The sequence below is a fragment of the Acipenser ruthenus genome, chromosome 37, assembly GCF_902713425.1.
Source record: "Acipenser ruthenus chromosome 37, fAciRut3.2 maternal haplotype, whole genome shotgun sequence".
Classification (NCBI taxonomy): Eukaryota; Metazoa; Chordata; class Actinopteri; order Acipenseriformes; family Acipenseridae; genus Acipenser; species Acipenser ruthenus.
The window spans coordinates 3,704,348-3,718,916 of record NC_081225.1 but is presented as its reverse complement, the minus strand read 5'-3'; the positions used below and the strand labels follow the sequence as shown (position 1 = coordinate 3,718,916).

Genomic DNA, 14,569 nt, shown 5'->3' with positions numbered 1-14,569 from the left:
CTTGTCCACGACTGTACTTCTCCCACGATGTCGCTTCCACACGCTGTCGCTGGGGAGTCTGCCTGCCTTTTGTTTGTTTGTGTTTGTGCTGCGTGCTCCGCTCCTCCCCCGTGTCCCAGAACGCCGCAGGATTTGAATCAGCTGCTCCGAGTTTCAGCTTATCAGAAAAATACACGCAGCTGCAAGGCTTTAAGCTGCAATGTTTTCTGATTAAAGCAACTCCAGATTTAAAGATGTAATTCCTCCTTTCTGCTTCTAACTGCGTTGTACTTGTCCACGACTGTACTTCTCCCACGATGTCGCTTCCACATGCTTATTATTATTATTATTATTATTATTATTATTAAATAAACATATTTTATTATTATTACTAATATTATTCATTCACTGATATTCAAACGAAACAGTAGTACAACACAGATTTTTATTTTTATTTTTTTCTGCCCTGGCTGTCTTCGCCTGCCTTTTCACATGTTACCGCCTTGTTTCCGCCCCTTCAAAAAATGTCACAAATACCGGCTGGGGATTGGTCAACAGCTGTTTTCATATTGCTTTTGGCGGTCCCTCCTACTCCTGCAAAACTTCTCTCCGCCCATTTCGCGGATTGGAAATGGCTAGTTTTGGTTTCAGGATAAAGAAAATGCGATATGGAAACTAGCGATATTATCGCATAAACACTCTTTTGCAAGAGCGATCAGGGTTTGATTTGGTCCGGCCAATAATAATAATGATAATAATAATAATAATAATAATAATAATAGAGACCAATTTAAAGCAGTCTCAATGTATGCAAAGCTACATGGAGAAATATCTTGGGTCATATTGGCCTGAGGCATTATGTTTGTTACAAAATATTTTCTAACAACTACAGTTATTTTCTGTTTATAAGAAAATATGTTCCAGAAAGATCCTTAGCAGACAGGGGTAATATACAAAACTGGATGCTGTGTATTCCCTTTAAATTACTTGGTAAGTGAACTACAAGTGCTTAATAATTTAAATTAAATTAGGCCTTAATATAAACTTCAGTGCACGTTTTAGTTCATAGACAGTAAGAGTTTAAGATGTAATTTGTGTGTTAATAAAAGGTTTTTAAAACATACTTTTCATGTCTTCCTTGAGAAACTATGTAAAATAGGTAGTAAAAGAAAAAAATGATTTAAAAATCAATGATTTTTTTTTGTTATGTATTTTTGTTTTTAAATCAAGTGATGTAAAATCGACTTGATTTAAAGCAACCAACCCTGATGGGTTAAATCCACAAAACACTCACTTAGGTGAGGCTGTTAGCAATATAATATATTTAGGGCTTCTGATTTTCGGTTTTAACCGATAAAAAACCCAGATAGAAAAAAAATGAAATCGGTGTACAGTCAACAAACACCGGAAAACACTGGAAATGGTTACTCAGTTCATATTGACTTCACCCTTTCCCATTTAAAAAACTAAAACCTACTAGAAAAAAAAACAAAAACAAAACTACCCCTTCCCAGTGCAGTTGGGCAATGTCCCTCCTTCCTGACTTGTATCTATCATGGATTCATTCTGAATACTTTACACCCACCCCAACTACTGAGTGGCAGCAAATTAAAACATGGAGATGGAGGCTTGTTCGCAGGATTTAAAGCTGTATTACAGTTAGATAAGGAGGATTTAAAAACAGAACGCTGAATTGAGACAGTACCGTAGCAGTGATCCAGGAGCGGGTTAGACATGTTGGGGACATAGCCCTCAGGGGGAGTGTATCCTTGGCACACCACAAACGCCTCTGCAGAAAAGGGAGAACCGTGTAAAAAAAATTGAAAATAATACAAGTGCACTCCACGTTGGATCCTGTTAGAATGGAGTTCCGTTTATAACGTATTGAGGAGGCACGTCCCTGCCAAACAACATGGGCTTTAATGGGGAATTACTCTGGTTAAAACAGACTCGCTTGCAACGTATACACCGTTTAATACGTACAGCTTTCCTGTTCCACAGGCAGGTCTTTTGTGTTTAATACGTACAGTTTAATACATACAGTACCCGTTTTGTGCAAATAAGGTACATCCGGGACAGTAAATGACAGTCACGGTGGCATTTGTGACGTCAGGCAGGAAAATAGCTGCTGTTTACTTTTATTCTTCTATGTTTTTGTTGGCACAGCTGTTGTACGGTTTAAACGTATAACGTATACAATTTTAATTACATTTAAAAGCGAAAATATACATTTGTAAAATGGTACTTCTTACATTGTACGGCCCACAGCGGCGTGTTTCATAAAAAATAATAAACTCCCGTTCTTTGGCAGTTATGCTTTCTTGTTTTGTTGATATTTACCTTTATGTACTTATTTGGCAGGGACAATGACATTTTGTTGTACATTTATGACATGTCTACAGAGAGTAAATATTTAAAAGGTACTTATGTTTGCATTTACATACAGCATATCAATGTACTTTTACAATGTACTTCGTTTATAAAGTACTGATTTCCATTGTCCCTTGGAGTCTGTTATAAGTGGAGTGCACCTGTATACTGTATAACAATTCTTATAAACAGTATTCCTGAAAAAAAAAAAAAAGTGACACACCATTTCCAATCAGGTTTAGAAACAGTTAGTTTGCAATTATTGTGATCAGGGAAACAAACCGTAATTATAAAACGGACTGTAAGAATGCTGCATGCTGATTGGTCAATCAGGGTTCCAAGCCGTGACAATATCCACGATATAGTAACAGTTGCAAACTACTAAAAAAAAAAAGCGTCTGCTAATATAATAATAATAAAAAATAATGCCTACAAATGAACAGAAGCAAAACTAAGCAAGTAAATTATAAAAAGTTCAAGTCAGAAAAAACACATTTAAGCAAGTTTTTTTTTGTTATTTAAAAAGTTGAAACGCAAAACAACAAAAAGAGAAAATATTGTGAATACTAAAAGTTCATAGAACTATTTTCTGTTGCGGAAGGTTATACTTCAGATTTGTTAATAAATATTCAGAAACTGTATCGATTTCTCTTTTCTGTGTTTGTAAAGTTGGTAAATGTTTTATATAAGCAATAAGTGACTTGAGGGCATGGGTTATCGTGGATATTGTCACTGCTTGGTTGGCTGCTAAAAACGCACCAAGCAGTGACAATACCCACGATAACCCATGTCCTCTCGTGCCTTATTGCTTTAATAGAACATGCTCTTGATTTCTTTGGAATTAGGTTAAGTATTAAGTAAAATCAAAAAGAGAATAAAAGTTGCAAAGCAAAGACTCTCGTGGGGTTCAAGTGGTCAGAGACCACAACTCACCGATGCTGGAGTTGCGGCTGCTGCGAGGCTTGGCGCATGTCACGCCAGAGAAAAAGATCTTCAGCTGGGAGTACAGGAGGGTGACGTCCTTTCCACGGAAAATCTTAACAGAAAATAAACAAAACTGACAATGATCAGGGGGACTGGCTGCATAGCAGTTTGATCCATTACATGTTTATTATGTTTACCATCGTTTTTGGTAAAGTTTAGTAAAACCTGACAAAGCTCAAACTGCTTGTATTTCCATCCATGTCGTTCCCTTGAATCTAGAGTGTTGATTTCAAGTGACTGTATTGTAGTGACTGGTTGTTGCAGGACCACTACACTCCACATTATCATAAAAATAAACTGGAGGTTTCTCCCTACCTTCGCCACAAAGGTTCCTCCTGGCTTCAGAACGTGAGTGGTGATATTCAGGGCCTGTTGGGAGACACAGCAGACAAAACATTAGGAACTACTACTTATCATAGAAGAAGAATAAAGAAAGATGATGACAATGCACATTCCATATCTTATTGGTCTAAAAGAGCAATACCTCCACTTTGGCAATTGCTGGTTACAAATTGGATAAGCAGAATACCATTGCTGGTTATAAATACGCTCTCCGATCTCCAGTGTCATCAGCTTCTTGAGCTGCTAATAAAAACACAGCACCTTTATGAGTGCTAAAGCAACGCAACAAGCACTAAAACACTGCACTCTCTAGTAGGTGGGATATTATGATGTTAAGAAAACCATGTAGTCCAGTCAGTCTTGTTCAAGTTGCATAGCTTGTACAGGCTTTAAACAGTCAGATATATCAACATCTAGTGGTGGAAAACTAACAACACAGGTCTCAACACAGGTCTCCACACAGGTCTCCACACAGGTCTCCACACAAGTCTTCAGACAGGTCTCCACACAGGTCTCCACACAGGTCTTCAGACATTATACCCACTCTTCAAAAGGATTCATTTATATCATAAATGATGTTGTTAGTGCTTACTGAGTAACACAGTGCAAACAGTGTATGATTTTGTTTTAATGAATGCCCTGACAATGAACATGGTACCGGCTGGAGTGTATGATGAAAACATGGAGAAAGGAAGGCAATTACAGCATAAGGGTACACATTTTAAATATGGTATGCACCAGTAATTGCTTTCCCTCTGAAAGACTGAGTTTAATATTTGTTTAAAGGCGGGTGTGATGATAAGCAATTGAATGTAATATTATGCATATTAAGAGTATGTCTAATGGAAGTATATTAAATGTTTTTTTTTATGTTTTTTTGTTAGGATTATGTTTAAAAGAAAGAAGCAGATAGTCTTTTCTTTTTTTTTTTTTTTTTTAATATCTTTTTTTAAAATTCAATCCCATTTTTTAACCCGGAAAAAGTTAAACACCTGAAAATCCAATTCCCCAATTGTAACAGTTAACATTGATGTGGTACTGCAGTATTGAAACTTGAAAGGTTAACCCTTCAAAATCAAACCCTTTCATACAAAAAGCATCTCAAAGCACCATACAAAATAAACAAAAGAAAGTCAAAATAAAATACATTTGAATAGAGAAATAGAGTAAAAGAAAGCATGATCCAAAATAAAGTTTGGCACAAGTTAAAAATATTTGTAAGTAAAAAGAGTGTACAAATTTTAAAACACAGTTTAAAGTTCATAACTGCTGTAGCACTATATAAATCCTGCGGGCAAAGCCCGAGTTTATCCAAGCATCCCATCCTAACACTACCCCGTGCAGTATTTCTAAAGCACTGTGTTGCTTGTTGTGAGGGAGCTAATTCTACGTCAGCAAGTTAATACCAGCTTGCGCTGGGGTCACGCTGTTGCTGGTGTTAATGAGCGTGTTTCCCGTAATAACAGGCCGGTTATTACAGGAAATAAACAGGAGGAGCCCATTGAGAACATTTCTCACCAGATATTATAATTAAATATTACATGCAATGCACTGTTAAACCTTTAAGGACCAGGATCGTGTTAACATGATCATACTGAAGTGGGCTTCTAAGACCGCGATCATGTAAACACGATAATAAATGCACTTCGTTTTGATGACTTACAGGGCCATCGTACTTTGCAGTACAGGCAGTAAACATCATTAGATAAGGGAGGGATACAATTTCACTTCCTGAGTGTTTTTTTTTTTTTCATGTGACACTGAGAGGAGCATTTTGTGCATTTACAGTTTTGGCAGCACAGAGAGACAGCCTGCTTCAGAGAAACCTGTTTAGAGGTAAGAAAGACACAGAAAAACGATCCGAAGTATTTGACAGTTATATTAGAACATTTATTCTGTCTCATGTATTTTAATATACATATGTTTTTACAACATTTATAAATATCAAGAAACGAGTGGATATAAACGGATACTATTTCATGAACTAAATTTTCAGGTATGTTTTTTTTTTGCTTATTACTGATAACAATGGAATGAATAACTTATTTTATTTGGAGAAAATAAAATCGAGAGTAGTGTCCATTATTGCTTATAAAGACCCTGAGAATAAACATGTATTATGTCACTGCAATCACTCGGGTGAAACAATGTCTTGTAATTTGGCCAAACATCAATATTTTTTAACAAAACTTTCAGGAACAACTTTATTGTAAGGTCCCTCGGGTCATAGAATAACATGTTTTTATACATGTATCTAAGCAGAATACAATAATAAAAAACAGCATTTAAAAAAATAAATATTGTGTTGGGTGGGGGGGAGCGAAACATTTGATGGTTTCCGAAGTGCTCATAATGTTCCCCAGAGTGTTCTGAAAAAAAGGACACCATTCCCATGATGCCACTGTAGATTTGTAGTGAATTTTTATAGGAGTAAAATACAGGCAAAAAACGCCTGGTCCTGAGGGAGCATCCCACTGAAAAATCCTTGGTCCTGAAAGGGTTAAACAATTATTTGCCAACTGGATCTGCTGTTTTCATGAACTGAATCACCAATATATATATATATATATATATATTTTTCTTTTTAAAGATGCAGTGCCGATGAGCGGCTGGAGTACTCACAGCCAGGAGGAGCTGAGCCTGGATGTACTCATCAACATCATGGAGCCCAGTCACTACAGAGACAATGACAGACACACAGTTAGGAACTGAACATAGTGAGGAGGGAAATAGAAATGTAGGTTTGCAGGATTCAGTGCTGTGTACCTACCATCGGGGGCGCCGTCGCAAACTACAAGGTCAGCAGGCTGACCCTCAAAGTGACGGATGATCTCCTGGGCCGTGGAGACCTGTGGGGGTAGCATAAAATAATACACATCAGTTATGAAACCGCTGCTCACTTTACAGTAATATACCAAGCTAAACAATGCAACACCCTGGAGTTACCTTGGTGATGTCTCCCTGGATCTGGGTGACGGCAGGCAGGGGAGCCATGGCCTGGAGGTCCACTGCCACAATCTTTACTTCTGTGCCCTTCCCTTCATCCCCCCTGAGAACAAAATCACCAAACACCACATCAGGAACATCCTAGCTCTGCAATCTCAGCTCCCTAGCATGCTGATACTCTATTCTTACCTCACATACTCTCTCCAGCACCTCAATGAGCACTTAGAGCAACTTGGTATGAATATGAAATAGCTTACACCGTTATCTAAATTCAGGCTTGGCGGTCCAGTGGTTAAAGAAAGGGGCTTGTTACCAGGAGGTTCCTAGTTCAATCCCTGCTCGGCCACTGACTCGCTGTGTGTGACCCTGAGTAAGTCACTTAACCTCCTTGTGCTCCATCCTTCAGATGAGACGTAAAACCAAGGTCCTATTGGAAGTGACTCTACAGCAGCACTTGTGATTCACAGTTCACCCCTGGTCTCTGTAAGTCGCTTAAATTACTAATTATTATTATTATTATTATTATTATTAATAATATTAATGCTGTGTTCTATTTGTTATTTAGAATCACTTAGAATCATCCTGGTGGCATTTTAAAACTCGCAAGCCAGAAGCACACCTGTGGTCTCTCAAACATGTCTTCCTTCTAAGCACTACTGGTTCACCAGAGGGTAACCAATAATCTCTCCCCCTGCAGCACTTTTTCCCCCCAGTGGTGTTGGTGTTCCAGGTGTTATTTTGTGATGATGTCTATCTTTATGTTGCAGGGGGGACAGGTTAATGACTACACTCTCATAGAGACAGCTCTGTTGAGGCCACGGGGAGCCTCAAACTTTAAAAGGACCCCAGGCTGTGATAACTTAAACAGCAAATTATATACAAAGTAAATCTAAACAATAAGAGAAGATAACTGATGTTTCGTACTCCATGCCACAGCACCTTGAAGAACGCCAGCTCAAGAGGACACAGATACGTTCTCCAGCACCTCAAAGGCAACTTACACCATTCTCAGCTATACAGCACACTGATGAGCACAAACAGCGGAACTCACTTGAGTTTGCGGCTCAGCACCTGACTCCAGCTCCCTGGAGCAGCACACAGATCTACAGCCCGGCAGACTCCTGCAGTGCAGAAGGGGATAAAAAAAAAGATAACGATTACACTACCAAACTGAAACCTGGCTGTTCTATGTTAATGGACCAGGTCTGCAGGATAGATGTGGCTTGAATTCTATCTAGTCCATGTGTTATTATAGATATGAGTGGCCTTTAAGGTTGATGTTCAAGTAGACCCCTTTTAGACTTAGACTTACTTAATGATTATTTACTTGAAGTATCACACGCATCCCTATAAAAAATGTGATCAGTGCAAAAGTGATTGCAGCTAACAAAATAATTCTTACAGGCTATGTAGTTCCAATCATTATACAAGTCTCAAATACCCCCTTTTTAAAAAACGATATATGGTACTAAACTTGGTTGAAGAAATCTCTGTTTGCAAGTCATGCTTTCAATTAGTGTTGTACTTGATTGGTCATTTCATCCCTTTACAGCTTCTTTCCTGTCATTAATCAACCAGCTGCTTCCCCTATTGACTGACATGCTTTCAGTCAGTAACATGCTTTGACCCAGAAGACACATACAGTGAAAAGACCCAGGAAGTATAAGTGTAATAGATATCCTCAGTATAGACATAGAAACTGAGTACTACCTAAAGTAGCATGTTTTAAAATAAATACATGCGTGTATGCATGCTATAAACATGTGTTTCTTTCAAACCTGCACATTAGAAACCTATTGAGCTAATGGAAGTGCAAAACAGGAATTATTTTGTGATCAACACTTTAAGGCATACTTTCAACCTATCCAACTGTTCTTTTTTTAATGCAACATAAAGTGGACAAATAACAGGGATGATTAATTGAAAATTATTTGCTAATGTTTAAAGACACAAAATACTTTCACCTTTGAAGAGCCTGAATTCCTCATCCAGCTGCAGCAGTTTGAAGGCACTTCGTGCTCGCCAGCCCTCCTCCTTGGCAAGCCGGTAGTATATGTCCCGTTTATCCTTCGAGGAGCGCCCCATTGCCTCTCAGTCTGGGGTCTGAAATACAGGATGCATACTCATACAGTATCCCACTATGAGAAGTTGACTCAAACACAAGCAATGACAAAAACACACTACACTTGGAACAAATATTCAGCGAAAAACGGCACTTTACAAAGCGTTTAAAAAAGGACCAAAAACAAAAGTACACAGAAAGAGTACCGAAACTGCAAACACAAGTCAAAAAGGAAGTTAGAAAGGACGAGAGAGAGATAGAAATCAATATTGCTAAGGGGGCTAAAACCAATTCCAAAAAGTTTTTCCAATATTATAACAGCAAGAGAACATTCAAAGAGGAGGTTAAATGTCTAAGAGACACAAATGGCAACATCACAGATGAAGAAAAAAAAATAGTAAATATATTAAATGATTACTTTTCGCAGGTTTTTACAAAGGAGGACACGGACAACATGCCCGACATGTCGACCTGTTCCTATCCAATTTTAAATAACTTTAGCATAACAGAGGCAGAAGTGTTAAAGGGACTAGGAGCTCTTAAAATAAACAAATCCCCCGGGCCAGATGAGATCCTCCCAATAGTACTCAAAGAAATGAAAGAAGTTATTTACAAACCGCTAACCAAGATCATGCAACTGTCTCTTGACACAGGGGGTGTACCGACAGACTTGAAAATAGCAAACGTAATACCGATCCACAAAAAAGGAGAAAAAACTGAACCAGGTAACTACAGACCAATAAGCCTGACTTCTATTATATGTGAACTTACGGAAACTATAATAAGATCCAAAATGGAAAATTACCTATATGGTAACAATATCCTGGGAGACAGCCAGCATGGTTTTAGGAAAGGGAGATCATGTCTAACTAACCTACTTGACTTTTTTGAGGATGCAACATTGAAAATGGATAATTGCAAAGCATACGACATGGTTTATTTAGATTTCCAGAAAGCTTTTGACAAAGTCCTGCATAAAAGATTAATTCTCAAACTGAACGCAGTAGGGATTCAAGGAAATGCATGCACATGGATTAGGGAGTGGTTAACATGTAGAAAACAGAAGGTACTGATTAAAGGAGAAACCTCAAAATGTAGCGAGGTAACCAGTGGTATACTGCAGGGATCAGTATTAGGTCCTCTGCTATTCCTAATCTACATTAATGATTTAGATTCTGGTATAATAAGCAAACTCATTAAATTTGCAGACAACACAAAAATAGGAGGAGTGGCAAACACTGTTGCAGCAGCAAAGGTCATTCAAAATGATCTAGACAGCATTCAGAACTGGGCAGACACATGGCAAATGACATTTAATAGAGAAAAGTGTAAAGTATTGCATGTAGGCAATAAAAATGTGCATTATAAATATCATATGGGAGATACTGAAAAAGAAGGGAACTATGAAAAAGACCTAGGAGTTTATGTTGACTCAGAAATGTCTTCATCTAGACAATGTGGGGATGCTATATAAAAGGCCAACAAGATGCTCAGATATATTGTGAGAAGTGTTGAATTTAAATCAAGGGAAGTAATGATAAAACTTTACAATGCATTAGTAAGACCTCACCTAGAATATTGTGTTCAGTTCTGGTCACCTTGTTACAAAAAGGATATTGCTGCTCTAGAAAGAGTGCAAAGAAGAGCAACCAGAATTATCCCGGGTTTAAAAGGCATGTCGTATGCAGACAGGCTAAAAGAGTTGAATCTATTCAGTCTTGAACAAAGAAGACTACGCGGCGATCTGATTCAAACATTCAAAATCCTAAAAGGCATAGACAATGTCGACCCAGGGGACTTTTTTGACCTGGAAAAAGAAACAAGGACCAGGGATCACAAATTGAGATTAGATAAAGGGGCATTCAGAACAGAAAATAGGAGGTACTTTTTTTTACACAGAGAATTGTGAGGGTCTGGAACCAACTCCCCAGTAATGTTGTTGAAGCTGACACCCTGGGATCCTTCAAGAAGCTGCTTGATGTGATTCTGGGATCAATAAGCTACTAACAACCAAACGAGCAAGATGGGCTGAATGGCCTCCTCTCGTTGGTAAACTTTCTTATGTTCTAATAATCAATAATTTTATCGCATTGAAAATTTATTATCGATAATCATAATTATCATCCGTGACCCAATGCAGCAGAAAGCGGCTCTGCATTGAGCAGTAGGTGTCACTTAACTGTCTGCGTGAGGCGTGAAACATGATCGTGTGAGCACTGCGTACATTGGGAAGTTAAGTATTGATTTTAAACAATATGCTTAGGCTTTTAACTTTGGTTTCTCTGGAAAAGCATGACTGGTTGTCCAACATAAAAATAAACTTTGTTGTAAAGTAAAAAAAATTTAAAATGCAAGCTCACTCTAAGTATAAATTTGATAAATTATGAGAATTTTAAATATTGTATTTATTGGGCCAATAATCACGATTATCATGATAATTTAATTTACAGACGATAAATCGATAGCTAAAAATTTCATTATAGTCCAACCCTACACTACAAAAACACACACACTACACACAGCCCACTACACTACAAACACACAGGCACACACACACTACACTACACACAGCCCACTGCAGAAACACATACACTACACACAGCCCACTACACTACAAAAACACAGAGGCACACACACACACACACTACACTACACACAGCCCACTGCAGAAACACATACACTACACACAGCCCACTGCAAAGTCCTGACTACTATATACGGCTCTTTAGTGCTTTCGTCATATTATTCTGCTGTACATTAACACAATTAACACTTTGTTGTTCTCTGTATGGACACATTACCTCAGAATATTGTAAATGTACAAACATGTATTTTGTTTAAATGAAAAGCAATGTGTTTTTATTTAAAAAGTGTAGTGCTCGATAACGTGGTTACCATTTAGCTCATGCTGAAAATAGGTCTGGGGAAACTGGGTTAGGACAGGTATTTTAGTTGCCTCGGAGTGAAAGTAATATTAACGATTTTTGAGCAGAAAACCTTTGTTAAATTAATAATCTTGTTATCACGAAGTAGATTTACAATAGTATAACCAATACGAGTAACTGCAATTTTTTTTTTTTTTAAGTAATAATAAACTAAATAAAAAATACAGCCTATAGATTAAAGAAGCTTTTTCCCCTCCTTAATTTGCTAAGACTATTGTATTGAAATACTGCCTCCCAGTAATTAAATAACAGTATTCATTTAGCAAATGTTTAACACTTACTTTACATGTTAATTTGTTTTAATTTAGGGGCAGTTTTAAAAACCTATCCTGACTAAAAGTGTCTGCTCCTGCTACTGCTTGCAGCAGCAGGGAGTTTTACATCTGCAAGTAACAGCAGGAGGATCTCCAGTTTATGTAATCTGTGTCCCTACAAGTGAAACTGCCTTTTTTGGTGAATGCAAAAACTGGACTGCTTTCTGATGAAGTATACGGAGGGGAAAAAAAATAAAAATAAAAAAAAAACTATGGAAGAAAATAAATGCATTTTATAAAGACACTGATGAATGCAAAGCACATTTATGCATAAAGGAATAGAAATAAGTCATCAATTGCAGAGTTTACTTTGAGGTACATTAGATACATTAATTAGAACATAAGAAAGTTTTCAAATGAGAGGAGGCCATTCGGTCCATCTTGCTTGTTTGGCTGTTAGTAGTTTATTGATCCCAGAATCTCATCAAGCTGCTTCTTGAAGGATCCCAGGGTGTCAGCTTCAACAACATTACTGGGGAGTTGGTTCCAGACCCTCACAATTCTCTGTGTAAAAAGTGCCTCCTATTTTCTGTTCTGAATGTCCCTTTATCTAATCTCCATTTGTGACCCCTGGTCCTTGGTTCTTTTTTCAGGTCAAAGAAGTCCCCTGGGTCGACATTGTCTATACCTTTTACAATTTTGAATGCTTGAATCAGATCGCCTAGTAGTCTTCTTTGTTCAAGACTGAACAGATTCAATTCTTTGAGCCTGTCTGCATATGAATGCCTTTTAAACCCAGACCTGAACACAGTATAAATGTCATGATATTCTAGATGAGGTCTTACTAATGCATTGTAAAGTTTTAACATTACTTCCCTTGATTTAAATTCAAGACATTTCACTATATATCCGAGCAGCTTGTTGGCCTTTTCTATGATGAAGACATTTCTGAGTCAACATAAACTCCTAGGTCTTTTTCATAGTTCCCGTCTTCAATTTCAGTATAGCCATATGATATTTATAATGCACATTTTTATTGCCTGCGTGCAGTACCTTACACTTTTCTCTATTAAATGTAATTTGCCATGTGCCTGCCCAGTTCTGAATGCTGTCTAGATCATTTTGAATGACTTTTGCTGCTGCAACAGTGTTTGCCACTCCTCCTATTTTTGTGTCGTCTGCAAATTTAACAAGTCTGCTTACTATACCAGAATCTAAATCATTAATGTAGATTAGGAATAGCAGAGGACCTAATACTGATCCCTGTGGTACACCACTGGTTACGTCGCTCCATTTTGAGGTTTCTCAGGTGGGGGACACTGCTGCTGTACCCTTGAGCAAGGTACTTTACCTAGATTGCTCCAGTAAAAACCCAACTGTATAAATGGGAAATTGTATGTAAAAGTAATGTGATATCTTGTAACAATTGTAAGTCGCCCTGGATAAGGGCGTCTGCTAAGAAATAAATAATAATGATTGATGCATGTTTTTATAAAAATACTAAGTTCTTGTGAATCACAAATTATATTAACAAAACTATATTGTAGGAAGGAAAACAGTATTACCACTATTTATACCATTCTGAGATACCTGCGCATTGGACACCTAATTAATGCTGTCCATACTGTCTATTTATTTGAGGAGGGGGTTCTGTAAATTTACTAGACATGCACACACTTGAAGAATCTGAGTGCTGAACAAACAGTATTGACGTGGTATAAGATCAAGAATTGCATAGTTCTTGATCCTCTCAATGGCTCTTTCTACATGAATATGAGCACGGGCAATGCGAGTTGTGGCCACACACTGATCCTGAATAAACTGGGGGTTTACCAGAAAGAGGGGTAGGTTCAGGCGAACGCCAGCAGGCATCATATCTTGTACGAAGAATCCCTTATCAGCCAGCACAAGATCACCCGGGTGTAGTTCAGTCAGGACTTTGCAGTGACTATTTCTTTATCTGAACAAGAACCAAGGTACAAGTCACTAACATGTGTGATCACTCCATTGGGGGCCACACCAACCAAGCCTTAAAATGTATTGCACTGTTTATAGTGGCTAAATGTCCCTTTCTGGTGAGACATAGATGATCTGAATTTTGGTACGGTCAGATGCAATTCTGCATCCTGTAACGCTAGAAAAGCAGGCAGGTAAGGATCCTTTGTTTTTGAGTTTTGAGGGAATAACCTCATTTTGCATGCCTTCATACATTATTTCATGGAGGACAGACAAAACCATGTCACAGTGATGTTGGTTACAGTAGCCTTAGACACATGAAAGCATGTTGAAAGATGGCTGAAGTCCTTGCGGAATTTCATAAAACACATTGAGCTGGTCTTCAGGTGTGACACACTCAACCTTCCACGATTCATAAATGATTTTGAAACATAAACATAGACCGATTAAGATGTCAAAGGTCTCAGTATTTGGCAGTCCAGTGTAGTGGTTTACCAACATATTGTACCTGATGCTGGCAAATGTAAAATGCTTACTTTTGTAGCTTAACTGATCCTCAAGTTTCTTTACCTTATCTTAGCTGTGAAATCTCAAATGACAAAATGAGGTTATCAATCTCTAAAGACTTCATCTTTGGGTTTAGTGAGGGTGTACTTTGTGTTTAAGTACTTGCAACTGGAGTGGTGCTGTCTGGGGTGACAGACCAGTTGCTTGCTGGGACTAGATTCATC

At 37.9% G+C, this 14,569-nt stretch overlaps 1 protein-coding gene across 2 annotated transcripts in view; it reads right to left on the bottom strand.

Annotated features, from left to right (window-relative positions):
• Positions 1–14,569, bottom strand: part of LOC117411724 (putative tRNA (cytidine(32)/guanosine(34)-2'-O)-methyltransferase) — a 34,745-nt gene that overhangs the window by 18,126 nt on the left and 2,050 nt on the right. The window contains exons 1-9 of one of the 2 annotated variants that reach the window (XM_059008544.1): positions 13,716–13,833; positions 8,586–8,724; positions 7,673–7,742; positions 6,622–6,724; positions 6,446–6,524; positions 6,298–6,350; positions 3,649–3,702; positions 3,283–3,385; positions 1,685–1,768 (exon numbers count right to left, since the gene is read on the bottom strand). In XM_059008544.1, the coding sequence (XP_058864527.1) occupies positions 1,685–1,768; positions 3,283–3,385; positions 3,649–3,702; positions 6,298–6,350; positions 6,446–6,524; positions 6,622–6,724; positions 7,673–7,742; positions 8,586–8,706 (667 nt within the window). In that variant the 5' untranslated portion in view covers positions 8,707–8,724; positions 13,716–13,833. Of the gene's footprint in view, positions 1–1,684; positions 1,769–3,282; positions 3,386–3,648; positions 3,703–6,297; positions 6,351–6,445; positions 6,525–6,621; positions 6,725–7,672; positions 7,743–8,585; positions 8,725–13,715; positions 13,834–14,569 lie in introns of those variants that run through there. The other variant, XM_059008543.1, reaches the window with a different exon arrangement.